This window comes from Mustela nivalis (genome assembly GCF_964662115.1).
Source record: "Mustela nivalis genome assembly, chromosome: 19".
In the NCBI taxonomy this organism is placed as follows: domain Eukaryota; kingdom Metazoa; phylum Chordata; class Mammalia; order Carnivora; family Mustelidae; genus Mustela; species Mustela nivalis.
This window is the reverse complement of record NC_139038.1, coordinates 31,376,104-31,390,167: the sequence shown is the minus strand read 5'-3', so window position 1 is coordinate 31,390,167 and position 14,064 is coordinate 31,376,104. Positions and strand designations below refer to the sequence as shown.

The following is a 14,064-nucleotide window of genomic DNA, read 5'->3' as shown; positions in this document are numbered from 1 at the left end:
TCCTAAAATCACAATTTGTCCCCAAACCAAGATTCAAATTTAGCTGAGGCCTTTCCCTCACATTACTCCCCAAAACCACTGCCCCTCCAGTACACAAAACTGTCACCTGTCGTATTGTGAAGTAACCTCTCAACTATTAGCAAGTTATTTCCCCATCCAGGCAGAATTTTTTTTAATAAAGATTTTACTTAATCATTTGACAGAGACACAGCGAGAGGGAACACAAGCAGGGGGAGTGGGAGAGGGAGAAGCAGGCCTCCTATGGAGAAGGGAGCCCGATACAGGGCTCAATTCCAGGACCCTGGGGATCATGACCTGAGCCGAAGGCAGATGCTTAAAGGACTGAGCCACCCAGGCGCTCCAATCCAGACAGATTTTAAATGAAGCCATAGCTCCTGTGGCTTTTCCAGCTATGTTTGGTGTGTGTGCCTACGGCCTTGGGCTCAGGGTTTCTCCATCACCAGTAAATACAGAGCATATCAGGACTCCCATACGCACAGGCACACAACCTACAGCAGAAAGGATGTGGCGTTGGGGGACATCCCCAATTCTCCAGTATTCAGGTCTGAATATACACATTCACTCAGGGCAACAAATCAGTCCTCCAAACTCATCTGAACAGAGACCCAAAGTAATTTTAATGCAAATAACAAAACAAGTTAGTCTGTCTCCATCCGTAGCCCCTCCACGTGAGAATTACAGTACTTATAAAAATGTTCTAAAAGGCGCAAACTACAGTTCCTTCAAATACGGTTGTTACGAGTAACATGTTTGGTCCTAATATTTGCTTCTTGGGTGTCTCAGCTAGTTTGCTGTGTTGGGTAACTGATAACAAGCACCGAGGGAGGGCTGGGTCTGCCTACAGGTCAGAAGTTCGAACAGTTTTGTCCTCCCCGCTTTCCCGGTGCAGGTCACGCCACCGGCGGGGTCGGGGGGGCCGCGGGGGAAAGCAGCTCTCATATTTCACAAAACCTTGGTGTCACAGATGGGTGTGGCGACCAGCTAGAAAAATCCATGGGGTCATCACAGATGCTCAAGTTCGGGGGAATGATATTCACACACTGCCTGGCGGAGTAGGCTTTCCAGACCCCTGGCTCTAAGATTTTTTGTTTGTTTCCACTGTGGCTACAAGAAAAATCTAGAAAAGCCACCAGGGTGAGAAGCCCTGGGACACGTTGCCTCACCTTCCTCCTTGAGGCTCAGGTAGCATCGTGCAAACCCCAGGGGTGTGACCGACCCTCCCTACCCACAGCAGGGCTAACGGGAATTTTCCGTGAAGGCACGAGGTGGCCACTGGTCCTGTCTCTGTCCCTAGGTCACCCTGCACAGTGTTGGGGTCCTGTCTCAGAGAGTCTGTCTGAATTTGCTTGCCCTGTGTTTTGAGAGCCTCACCCAGCGCCTGGCACATAGTAAGCACTGACTAGTCTGTTGAAAATGAACGAGCAAGTGAATGACTGGATGGAGAGAGAACCCAGTCCTGCTCTGGTGTCCGTGGTGGCCCTAAATCACTCAAACCAGACATCTTCCCAGCTCCACGGGACCCGGGCTGATGAAGGTCAGGGGCAAAAGCACATACATGGCACCAGCACTGAGAGGGGGTGGGTGGGTCCCCCACACAGCCCCAGCAGCACACTCAATAACTGGGAGGCTACAGACAGCGAGGTGCGGAGAGCTTCTCCACGGGCCTTTCCTGGGGTCACCTGCCTGGCCCCACATGGAAACACTGCTCCCACACTTAAGGACAAACTACCCACCCCCCCACCCCGCTGCCACTACCCTGGCACCCCATAAGATGGTCTCAGAATCGCCCAGAGCACCCTTCACCCAGACCCTGCCGAAGCATGTTCCCTGGGGGGGCAGTGTGCGCACCAAAGTGGAAAGCCACGGCCATCTGGAAGCTTCTCACTGGCTTTGTTTGCAGTCAGGACACCGGGCCCCTCCAGATCCAGAGACGTGTCCTCTGGAGGTAACCCAGACCACACTGCCCAGTGAAGGCACTCCGTGTGGCTGGCTGGAGTAGTATTTCAGCCCATCTGAGTGCCTCTGGGATTTGCAGGGACAGAGCAGTCTCCCTCTTACCCATGAGCTTCGCTTTTGAACCCCTGGTTGTGTTCTCTGCCGCCTTCCTCCCTGTGCGATTACTTTTCGTAAGTATTCAGCTGCCCTCTCCACGGGACGGGGAGCCCCAGAGAGCCTGCCCACATGGCATCCCCAGTGCTGGGCAGGCACCAAGCCCTCTGCAATTTATGCTGTTGAAGGAACGGTGGGTGGGTCCACTGAGGCCAGCAAGCCTTAGAAGGCAGGGCAAGAGGAGTTGGGCGGGGCCTAGGCACCCCTAGGCTGTCTGGCTGGCTGTGGGGGTGCGGGGCGGAGCTGCTGTTGGGAAGCTCCACCTGTGAGCAGCTGCGGGACGGATGGGGAAGGCTGGGGTGATGGAGGCCAGCAGAGGCCGGCATTCACCATCTGGACACAACAAGATCTTTAACATTTATGAGGCGGCTCTGCTTGCCTGGCCCCAGGGCCGTGGTCCTCAGCTTCAAGGAGCTTCGTGTCCCCAAGGAGCTTGTTAGAAATGCAGGTGCTCAGGCCCCATCCCTGAAGCCTCTGATTCCGTAGGTCTAGGGAGGGCCCCTTACTACTGTTTGCTGGGGATCACGCTGAGATTCTTTGCCTTAGGAAGGTGAGCCTAAATCCAACCCCAAGTTAAAGATTGGCTCCCCTAAGGCAAGCTGGTAACAGTGTCACAAAAGGTGGGTGGCACTTTCTTGACCCAGCCCAGCACAGGAGGCTTTGGTCTGGATATAGACACAACACAGGGGTGACACCTGTTTCTCACATGGAACTTGGCTAAAGATCTGAGCAGGCTTCACCCCTCACCCCACCTCCAACCCTAACACAGACTGAAGGGGGAGGGGAGGTTGAGCTGGGGGGGTAGGGGCTCAGCGCAGCTCACACCTAGGGAAGGATGTCCCCCTGAGACCTGGAGTTCTTGGTCTCTTGTCACATCATATCACATCCCCAGGGTTAAGAAACTTCCTGCTGAATGTTTTTGGACTTGAGCATCGCTGGATTGGGGGCTTGGTCTCGTTGAGACTTTCAGATGGGCAGGAATTCTGCATCCCAGCCTTCATCGTCTATTCTCTGATCTCAAGAATGCAAAATTCTTCTCTCTCTCTCTCTTTTTTTTTTTTTTTCTTTTTGGCTTTTAAAGGAAACAATATGTTTGCTAGAAAAACCGCACACAAAAAATTGATTATATACAAAACGGTTATCTGAACGTAGATTTTTGTACGGCAGCAAAAGCAACCTCGCTCCCGGGCTTCTATTTGCGTTTCCTTAGGATCAGGTACATGAGGCCGCTGATGAAGGTGAAGGCGAAGGCGACCCACGCCAGGATGAACGAGTAGCCGTAGCTGCCTTCCTGAACTTGCCGGTAGAATTCGAAGTTGCTCTTGTGCAGGTCTTCACGCCGGTCTGTGTATATGGAAGCCGCAATCATGACACAAAGGCCTGGCGAGAGCAAGCAAATAAATCAGACACCGACCGCGTCACAGCATGGGCCATGAACCCGAGGGGACCATGGTCAGAGAGAAAGCACACTTGAGCTCTGATTATTGGCGGGTGTTTATTTTAGTCCGGGTGAAAGAGCACTGTTGCTATTTCATCGCAGGGCAGAGCTGCCCACTCTGTATGGCTTCACTTCCCGCTTGCGGGTAGCGGAGCCCGATTTTGCCTGGGCAGCTGGAAACCCAGCCCTTAACTGGTCTAAGGCCACGGGTCAGCCAGACAGAGAATAGTTCAGGGTCTGTGCGCCACATACAACCTCTGTTCCAACTACTCAGCTCAGCCGAGGTTGCGGTGGCTGCGTGGACATAGCCGCAGGCAGAATGCAAATGAATGGGCGGGGCTACGATCCAGTAAAATGTTACAAGACCAGACAGTGAACCAGATTTGGCCTGCGCACCATACTCTGCCAACTGTCTCCCACCCCCAGGCAATCCTGTTCCTGTTTATTTCTAATATGTTCCAGTTCTGGCCACAGAGAAATGCTTCAGTAAAAAATACTACTCCCTGGAAAAAGACAGGGAGGATAAAGCACTTTTTTTTTTTTTTTTTTTTTTTTTGGTTGCTGTGCTTTCCCTTGTTAACTGCTTCAGATACTGTTAGGTCAGGAGGAATGTTTGGAGCTACAGCAGCCTTTTGGGGGCCATGAGGAAGTCATCGCTGACACTCTGAGGATGAAAGCATCCAAGGGTCAAGTGGAGGTTCTTGCTGCTGCTGCTGGGCTGTCAGACCCACAATGGACCTTCCACCTTCAAGCTTTTTGTTGTTTCAGAAAAGCAACAGTCTTGGGGGCTGAAGTCATTGTTAGTTGGATTTTCCTCTTACTTGAAGTCAAAAGCATCCTGAGTGAATCAGCAACGGACGTTAGTGGCAGGATGAGGTCAAGTGCCCTGATCTTCCCTGGGGAACCTGTGCCTCTTCCCTCCGTACCAAGATAGCCCATTCTTGATGGCGGCTCCTGCTTACCCTGCAGATCTTGGCTGAGGCTTCCTGTCTCCGGCACGGCTGCTCTGACCCTCTGTCTAAATCCCGACTCTGAGGTATAAAATGTTAGGCCACAGCATGGCGGCCGGCTTCTCCTTTCCAAAGCCTCACCCGCTGCACGGCTCCTGGCTCCTGCTCACGGTGGCCGGGAAGGGAACGCTTATTCCAGGAAGCCTGTCGCTGTACTTACATGACATGAGCTGGATGATGGAGGTCAGCACGAACCTCTCTCCCTGCTTGAGGCGGAAGAGTTGGAGCACAAAGATGAGGAAGGCGATGCAGCAGAGAATGGTGGACAGGATCATGGTGGCCTGGACCGCCTGCATGGTGGGGTAATCTGTGGGGAGAGGGCAAGACAGCGGGACTGAGGACCGCAGACCCCTGGGCCCCTCAGGTGGGCAGAGTGACGGGACAGCTCCAGAGTCGGGGATGATGGGAGGCAGAAGTACGTTTGCACAGGATGAGCACCAGAACAGCCAAGGGGTCGTCCCAGTGTCCCCTCCCCCAGTGTCCACCTGTGCACTGGACCAGAGGGTCCCCAACGTCTTTTTTTGGTAAAGGGAGTGAGAACCACCTGCTCTGTCATTCTTCTCAGCACATGGTTGGGGATTTTTTATTTTTTTTTTTTAAGATTTTATTTATTTACTTGAGAGAGAGACAGTGAGAGAGAGCATGAGCGAGGAGAAGGTCAGAGGGAGAAGCAGACTCCCCATGGAGCTGGGAGCCCGATGCGGGACTCGATCCCAGAACTCCGGGATCATGACCTGGGCTGAAGGCAGTCGTCCAATCAACTGAGCCACCCAGGCGTCCCATGATTTTTTATTTTTATTTTTTTTTAAAGTACAAACCCTTGGGTTCCAATCTGGCAGACTCTGGTTTGGGAAGTCAGGATGGACGGGTCAGGATTAGGGGTCTCCAGAGGGACTCTGGGGAATCTGGGGCTCACAGGGTTGAGTGACCTTCAGAAGTGCTCTGGGAACTACCTTATAGGCCCTGAAAAGAAGAGAGTTACCCTTGTGACCACTATTTAGGAAAAAGAGAAAAGGAGGAGCTCCCTTTTGGAGAGCAGGGGTCTGCAGAGGGAAGCCTCAGCAGAGAAAGGAGCCGGTCTCAGATGGAGGCCACGGCACTCGGGGAGGACACAGTGGAAGCCCCACGCTGTGGGTGTAGAGAAAGGGTCAAGGACACAGACTGGAACCACCTGCATGGTTCTCAGTTTCCTCCTCCAGAAAACAGGGCTGATAACAGCTCCCCCCACCTCAGGCAGGGGAAGTGGAAGGAATCCATTCATGCAAGGATTTTAGGGGGTGCTGCCAAGAGGGGAGTCCCGGGTAAGGGCTGAAGGTGATCACCAGGACGCAGCTAAGAGAGGTGAGGGGACAGTGGCTGAAGTTGCCCAGGAAAACCTAAGAACGAGCCTTCTCCTTTTTTCCGACTTTTGCCTGAAATTGACAGGAGGGAAGCGTGATTCCTAAATCCTTCACGAAATGCTTGGAGCAACAGGTGCTGGTTCATCCTGCCCACATGTGGGGATCACCCACAGGGCACCCAGGCCCTTGGCCCATTCCTTATGCTGAGGAAAGAAGCCTGACCACCTCCTGCCGACACACACACCGTATGACTCTGTCTACACAAAGTCCAAGAACAGACAGAAGGAGACTAGGGTGACAGAAGTCAGAAGTGGTTGCCCTTGGGAGAGGGCCTGTGGGAAACCAGTGGAAATGGGCCCAGGGGAACTTTCTAAGGTAGCAGGAAAATTCTCTATCTTGCTTTGGATGGTCGTTATGTGGGCATATATGTAATTGTCCAAACTCTATAAGCTGAGACCTTAAGAAGTACATTTCTTATTTGTAAATTATAGCTGCATGAAAAATACAAATCCAGCACACTACACAGAGAGGATGTAGGTCAGAATCAGAATCTCCGGTGTTGGAACCAGGCACAGGGGCGAAGTGGGTAAGCTTCCTCCAGGCAAGTCCAACGTGGGCCCAAGGCTGTGACCCTCTGGCTAAGAGTGGTGTTTCCCAAATTGGCCCAATCTCAGAAATCACCTGGAGGCTTGTTAAAAATACAGATTCCTAAAAAAAAAAAAACCCAAAAAACAGACTCCTAGACCCCTCTCCCTGAGAGGAGGGCACAGTGGTGCCAGGGCGGCCACCAGGAATCCGTATTTGGAAATTCCCCCAGGGGCAGTCCAGTCCAAATACAGCCGCCGCAGATCATTTCCATCTCCTTAAAATGAGGCTATCGAAATCCTATCCCCCAACGGGATGGCCCCGGGACACGGAGCCTCTAGGGGGTAAATCAGGTTGTGAGGGCGGAGGACCGGTTGGGCTCTCTACCCTCCGCCCTGTGAGGCCAGCGGCCGCGCACCAAGAAGAGAGGCCTCACCGGACGCCCGATCTGCCGGCACCTCGAGACACACAGAAGCTCTCCTGGGTCCAGGAACAGGGAAGGGAAGTGTGCCCCCAACTCCGCTGGGCCCAGCACGCCCCCAGCCTCTGGGTTCTGCACACCCCTCCTGTCTCCAGCTTGCACAGAGCCCTCGGCCAGGCCCCTCTGGGGGACCCCAAGAGTGCAAGGAAGGGCGTGAAAGCAGCGAACGGGGGTTCACGATCCACAGGGAACAGCTAAGGGGCGCTGCGCCGGCTCACCACTCACCCTGATAGCTCGCATCGATTTCTGTACAATTCGTGTTGTTGACACACACTCTCCAGACGTCTGCAAAAAACTCTTCTCCTACCCACCAGGCCTGTAAACACGGAAACACAGTACAGGCCGTTGGTTAACCAAGAAGACGCTCCTCCTACTTGGCTTCGAGGCACAGTGGTCGGTCAGTACTCGGGACCCGCGCTTCTGTGTCTGCCCTGTGCATGCAAGTCACTGGGAGTCGGTTAAAATGCAGCTTTTGACTGAGAGCTCTGGGTTGGGGCCTGGGATTCTGCATTTCCGACAGGCTCCCCTGTGTGGGGGGTGGCTGAAAAGTAAGACACGGGCCGGGGACCGGGCCCTCCCAGGGCACAGGGGCACAGACAAAGTTCAGAGGGGGGTCACAGGCATGCACCGCGGTTAATCCAAAGAATTACAGGGGTGAAGTCTCGGGGGCAGGTGGTCAGAGAGGCTGAAATCTAGGGGCAAGGCCTAGTACAGAAGGAATGATCAAACAAAACCCTCCTCTTTCTGTCCAAGTGTCTGCTTCTTCTTTGTGCTTCTGCGGCTCCCTGCCCAGTGGGCCCTCTGTACACCATCCACCCACCCAAACACAGGAATCTCCCTCTCCCATCCTCCCATCCACCGACGGTCGCTGAACTCCCACCATGTGCCAGCTACATATCAAGTGCAATTCCTAACTCCTAACGACACCCGCTGACTCCCTGAGAGGCAAAAACAAGGCTTGTATCTTCTCAGGAGTGCACAGCAGCACAGACACCCAAGGGCCCCCGAAGGATTAACGGGGGCCTGGGCTGATGCTTTTTGGCCCCTGAGGTCTGTCTGTCCCTTTCGCCGCGTCTAGGACCCTTTCAGGATCCCACAGGGGTAGAGGCAAGGGACACTGAGAGGGGGCTCGGAAAGAACATTCACAGTAGTGAATTTATGTCGCAGACTGTGGGGTCCTCTGGGTAATGGCAGGCCCAGTGCCTCGAGCCACAGTATCAGTGTGAGAGCTCTGCCCTGGACACTCACTTCCAGAACCTTCAGGAACTGAAACTGATCACTGCATTTACCTGCCTGATGAAATCGAGGGTGGGGAGCAGTTCGAATCCCAGCTCTGCTGCTTATGGCTGCCTGCACTCCACAGGGCTCACTCCCTACAGGGCAGGTGTTGTGATGGTCTGTTTGTTATGTGATGATAAATTAACAGGGGTCCCAGATGTAAGCAGAGCTGGTGGCCACTCGTGAGGTGCACCTGGGGGCTCTGGGAGCTGTGTTTCTGATTCTAAATGCCCCTGAGGCTTAACTGATCGGGATTGAAGCCAGGCTTTTGGATCAAGTGTGGGCCACTGAGGACCTCGGTACAAAGCTTCATTTCCTGCTGGGACAGACAGTAATCTATACCAATAGATTTTATCAAATGCATCCTTGCCATATGGCTGGAAGCTCAGTACTTAAGTAAAAAGTTCCATTTTTCAGGGGAGCCTGGGTTATCGAGAAAGTTCCAAGCATGAGCTTTGCTAGGGAGGACTCTCAATTGGGTTCCTGATTTGCAAGGGCAGGAGGGGCAGAGATCACCTGGCATGGGTCACCTAGGGGATCCAGGGCAGCGGTCGTCCACTGAGGGTGGTTTTGTTCCCCCTCAGGACATCTGGCCACGTCCAAAGGCATTTTCGGCTGTCACAAGTAGGGGTGGGAGTGCTTGCCATCCAGTGAGCAGGGATCAAAGATGCTGCTAAGCATCCTACAGTCCACAGGATGGCCCCAGAGCAAAGAATGATCCATCCCCAAATTGCTGAGGTTGAAAAATTTATCTAGAGGAGGGTTTAATCCAAGCAGCATCCTCAAAGAGCTCCCTACACCCCAGCCACCACGCCAGGCTCTGTGGGGGGGGGGGGGGGCATCAGGGATGAGAGAAGCCAGGTCCCTGCACACCCACACTTGATCAGGAGAGGCTCCCAACCTCCACATGGAGGCCGAGTCCTTGGACCTGAGCAGAGATGTCGCCATAGGGAGGACAACCCCATATCCTAATCAACTAGGGGAAGTTCTCCATCCTGCTTCTATGGACTGCAGAATCCAGGGGTTGTGGGATGACCGGAAGGAAAAGGAACTCACATTGTCGATGGTGGCGACGAACAGCAGCGCAGCAGAGGTGATGTGGAAGATGATGATGAAAGCCAGAAGCACCAACATTTTCACCGGGAGTGGCGGGGCGAGGAGTCGCGCTTAGAGCCCAGAGAGACAGAGAGAGAGACACGCTACAGGGGGGTGCAAAAGAGAAATACATTCGTCAATGACAGAAAAGAATTAAATGAAAAACAGGCAATTTTTAGTGGGGTTTTAGAAAATCAAAAAATGGGGCACCTGGGTGACTCAGTCTGTTAAGCATCTGACCCACTCTTGATTTCCGCCCAGGTGGTGATCTCAGGGTCATGAGACGGAGCGCCGTGTAGGGCTCCTCACTCAGGAGGGAGTCTGCTTGGGAGTCTCTCTCTCTACCTCTCCCCACCCTCGAACTCACTCTTGTTCTCTCAATAAATAAAATCTTAAAAAAAAAAAAAAAGGGCGAAAACCACTCTTCTCATCATTCCTCATCTGGAGAGGATTTACTGCACAAAATCTGGCGGGAGGAGCTGCCCCTGGTTGCATCTAGAGCCAAATATTCCTCGTGGTGGAGGACGAGGGAGGACCAATTCGAATCTCGAATTCAGAAAAGCATCGGACCTCTTTCATAGCTTCGTGCTCTGTAAAGGCGCCAGGGCAGGAAGGAAAAGGACTGCATTTCCCAGCTTCCCCTGCGGGCAGGGTGGAGCCTTGTGACTGACTCTGGCCAATGGGCTGCAAGCAAGGCAGGCAGATGTCATTTCCAGGCTGAAGAGCAGGTGTGAGTCCTCCCACATCCCTCCCCTATGACGTCGTTAGCATGGTGCAGCCCCAATTCCTTGAAGTCTCCCACTTTGGACAGATAGAGTGATGGACAAATAATTCCTCTGGATGTTAAACCACTGATATTTGGGGGTATTTTTTTTCTTTTCTTTTTTTTTTTTTTTTACTATGGCTAGACGGTCTCAATAATATGCAATAGGAAATGACTGCAAAGTGAGATTGGAAATCTGGCTAAACAACTGGGGTTGTAGCTGGTTTTTAGAAATGATGCTGGAGAGCTCTTCAAAGGGTGCCAAAGGCATTCATCCATGAGGGCTTGTCCCATGTATGACCATGCTTATTCTCACTCGTGGAACTCATTATTATTCCTTCATGGGGATGGGCTCTTGTGGGCTCACACAGAGTGACTCCATAAGACCCAGGACTCCCTAACTCCCAATCAGGAGCCTTGGCTGCAGAGGTCAGCCTGGGCGGTCCCAGCTGTGATTCTGCACGTCATCAATTAGAAGAACCCAACGAACCAGCTCAGAAATTTTTCCAGTTGTTCTTAAAAGGACAAATACTCTTTTATTAATGCCTGCATCATTCTTTAAAAAAAAATTTTTTTATTAGAGAGAATGAGTGGGGGGAGGGGCAGAAAGAGAGGGCGAGGCAGACTCCCTGCTGAGTGTGGAGCCAACATGGGGACTCAATCCCAGGACCCTAAGATCATGACCTGAGCTGACAGCAGATGCTTAACCAACTGAGCCACTCAGATACCTCACACCTGCATCATTCTTAAATGTCATCATAGGCTGCTCCCAAACAGATTTCTGACCTTTGTCAAAGAGCCAACCTCATCGGGAAGGGCTATAAATGCCAGGGTGATAACAGACCTCATATGTTATCCACTTCAGATGACATAAAAGCATATGGACACATAACCAAAACTTTCCAGAAGAGGGGGGAAAGGCTGTAACTCAGTTTTCTCCAAAGTGTGGAACTCAGATGCCATAGGGCATGATTTTTGGTTGGAACATTGGTTGATACGGCATTAAATAACACTGAACCACAGAGTGAGAAAGTCCTCTTCTAATCCTTCTGAATCCACCAAAGAAAAAGACCCAGTTTGGTGCTAACCTGTCTCAAACACCTGCCATTTAAAAAAGAAGAACAAAAGAGAAGAGCAGAAGAGAGAAGGAGAGAGAAAGAAAGAGGAAGGAAGGAAGGAAGGAAGGAAAAGAAAAAGCAGAACTTTAGGTAGGTCAGTGTAGCTAGAATTTAACAATGTCGTTTAGATTTTAATACGTTCATTTTTAAGGTTCTTCTTATAAGAAGTAAAGCTATTTATAGACAAATTTGAAATTTTGAAAGTGAGTCATTTGAGAAAAATATTATGTAAATAAAAGGAATGGTGGCCTTTAACGTTAACAAAAATCCTGAGGCTGGTTCTCAAACGCCTAATTCTGCGAGGCACTGCTTTAACACCTGGAATTCCAGACATTAGCAAGGAGCTCCTGCAGAGAAAAGAGTTAAGTTTTTACAAGAGGTCTTGAGCCCAGTGGAAGAGAAAGATGGAGGGGGGCATACAAGGGTGGCTACAGATTGGTTTGAACTGGTAGATGTCCAGGAAAATGAGGACATAGAGAAGCAAATGCCAAGTACTTAGTGCTCCCCCACGATGACGTCTGGACCTCCTGTAAACACAAAATGCGGGTAAAAAGATAGAACTTGTGCACCTAGGACATTGCTCGTGACCTCATCAGGGGCTTTGGAGGACATCGTTCATAAGTAGAAGAGATCCCCCAAACCTTTAAGAGGGACCCTTTGCTGCTGCGTCTTTACACCAGGCGTCTCTTTAGCTACTATCCCGGAGGCGACTGTCCCGCCTCCCTTCCTCCAGGGAACCAGTCTGCAGGTTTGCCATGCGTCGTCCCCCCAGGAATAGGGGCTGGGTGGGAACACTAATTCCCCACTCTTCAGGTTTCCGTGTGGAGGGAAGAGCACCAGAGTAGCACTTCTGGCCTCATGCCCCGCCCTTCGCTCCTGATTGGAAGGGGTCCCACTGTCCCTTTCTGGATTGGTGGAGCTCGGGGTTAAAGGCGCGCTGCGGACTGTGCTCTCCCCCACACCTCCTCCCTCGCTGAGGGTCGCGGGAGCGTTTGCTCGCGCGGAGCCCGGCGTCTCCCTTTCTTGGGGCAGGGGGTGTCCCCCTGGGCTGATGGGGGGGCGGGGTGTGGAGCCGAGAGCCCGTGCTCCAGCCCGGCTTCTCCCCGCACCGGTACCCTCCAGCATGACTCCTTTTCAGCCGCTGTACCGCCTCGCCCGAATGGCCGCCTGCCTGGCGCCGGCCTGTGAGGCCGAAGCGGCGGTCCGGGGCTCGCCGGTTCCCACGGATGGCCCCTGCGGTCCGCTCCGAACGTTCTTCGACTTCAAGCTGCACTGCCAGTGGACATCCTTACGTTTCTTTTTCTTTTCTTTCACGTTTTACTTTAAACGATTCTCTGCTCCCAAGGTGGGGCTCGAACTCAGGGCCCCGAGAGCAGAGGTCGCAGCTGCACCGACTGAGCCCGCCGGGCTCCCCCGCTTCCACTCACGCCCCTGCACGCTCGCGTCCGTGCATCTGAGGGGCAGAGTCCTAGAAGCGGGGGGTGCCGGGCATTAGGACACGCACCTGCAGCTGACTTGGCTTTTACCCTTTTTGTACTGGGCGTGGCCTCACGGGGTGACGCTGTGCCATCTCCGTTTGCAAAGGTGACCTAGGGCACCCACGTCACCTCTTTGACCCATTCCCGCCCGGAGTTCCTCAGGAAGCGCGATCCTCGTGTCTACACACCAGCCTCCGCCATCTGCTGGGCCCTTCCCAGCAGAGCACCTCTACCCACGACACCACCCCCACCCCTGTGCACCCTCTCTGCAGACCCTGAAGACACGCCGGGCCCTGGGCTGGGGGGGGGGGGTGGCATGAACACCGGCCCACCAAACCCAAGGTGGCACGGAACTGAACCCTGCCGTTCACAAAGATTTATTTTCCCTCCCCCCAAAAATGTCACACTGAATGCCCATCCCTCTTGGTCCCCTTGTCCTTGTGGGCTTCCGGCGCGGTCTCAGTTCCCCGGAGCAGAGTTCCCTGGAGGACTCCCTCCTTGCCACCCTCACCTGGCTCTCCCTTGCACGGTCTAGGTCTCAGGTCAGCATCCCCTCCTCAGAGAGGTGCCCAGATCACCTGCTGTTAAGCACCCATGTGCTCCCCCCCCCATATGGTCTCTCCTGTCCCCTGGCTTATTTTCTTCCAGGGACTTCCATGGGCTCAAAGTATCTCCTTTGTTCCCACATTCCTCTCTCTCCCCATTTGCTGCCATGCTCGGTGCACAGAAAGCTATTTCTCATCATTCGTAGTTTTAGAAAACGCATAAATGTGTCTGCTCTTGAGAAGCCCAAAGCCCTGTTAGACCAGAGGCAGGAACTGAGACCAGGGAGGGCCACAGCTTGCTGCGATCCCACAGCGAAGCAGGAGCAAGGTCAGGATGGGATCGTGCCCTGACCTCTCCCTCCAATGGCTCTTTCAACCTCACTGGGGGACCCCTCAGAGGACGGGAGACAGTCTGCCAATGTCAGTGAGCATTTCCCAGCGGCCTCTGCCCTGTGCCCCCCAACCCTCACCAGGGAGCACCAGCCGCCATGCCATTCCTTGGGCCACTTCTTCAGGGGCTGAGCCAGCCCAGGTTCGGAAAGGCCGCCTGGATTTGGGCACGGACCTGGCTGCGTTCGGTGAGCTTTCCAAGCTCCTGTCTAGAAATCAAAGTCTTTTTTTTTTTTTTAACAGATTTTGTTTATTTATTTGACAGAGAGAGACACAGGAAGAGAAGGAACACAAGCAAGGGGAGTGGGAAAGGGAGAAGCAGGCTTCCCGTTGAGTGGGGAAGCCCAATGTAGGCCTCCATCCCAGGACCCTGGGATCATGACCCAAGCCAAAATCGGACACTTAACGACTGA

General features: G+C 53.1%; 1 protein-coding gene and 1 long non-coding RNA gene across 2 annotated transcripts in view; one reads left to right on the top strand and one right to left on the bottom strand.

Annotated features, from left to right (window-relative positions):
* Window positions 1–615: 615 nt before the first annotated feature.
* Window positions 616–14,064, bottom strand: part of EMP2 (epithelial membrane protein 2) — a 30,874-nt gene continuing 17,425 nt past the window's right edge. Inside the window, exons 2-5 of the mRNA XM_082714145.1 lie at window positions 9,319–9,461; window positions 7,210–7,300; window positions 4,739–4,885; window positions 616–3,510 (exon numbers count right to left, since the gene is read on the bottom strand). Of these exons, the coding sequence (XP_082570271.1) occupies window positions 3,323–3,510; window positions 4,739–4,885; window positions 7,210–7,300; window positions 9,319–9,396 (504 nt within the window). The 5' untranslated portion in view covers window positions 9,397–9,461 and the 3' untranslated portion in view covers window positions 616–3,322. The remainder of the gene's footprint in view (window positions 3,511–4,738; window positions 4,886–7,209; window positions 7,301–9,318; window positions 9,462–14,064) is intronic.
* Window positions 4,893–6,292, top strand: LOC309854725. The gene is made up of 2 exons (XR_014306389.1): window positions 4,893–5,057; window positions 5,418–6,292. It is a non-coding gene; the product is annotated as an uncharacterized lncRNA (long non-coding RNA).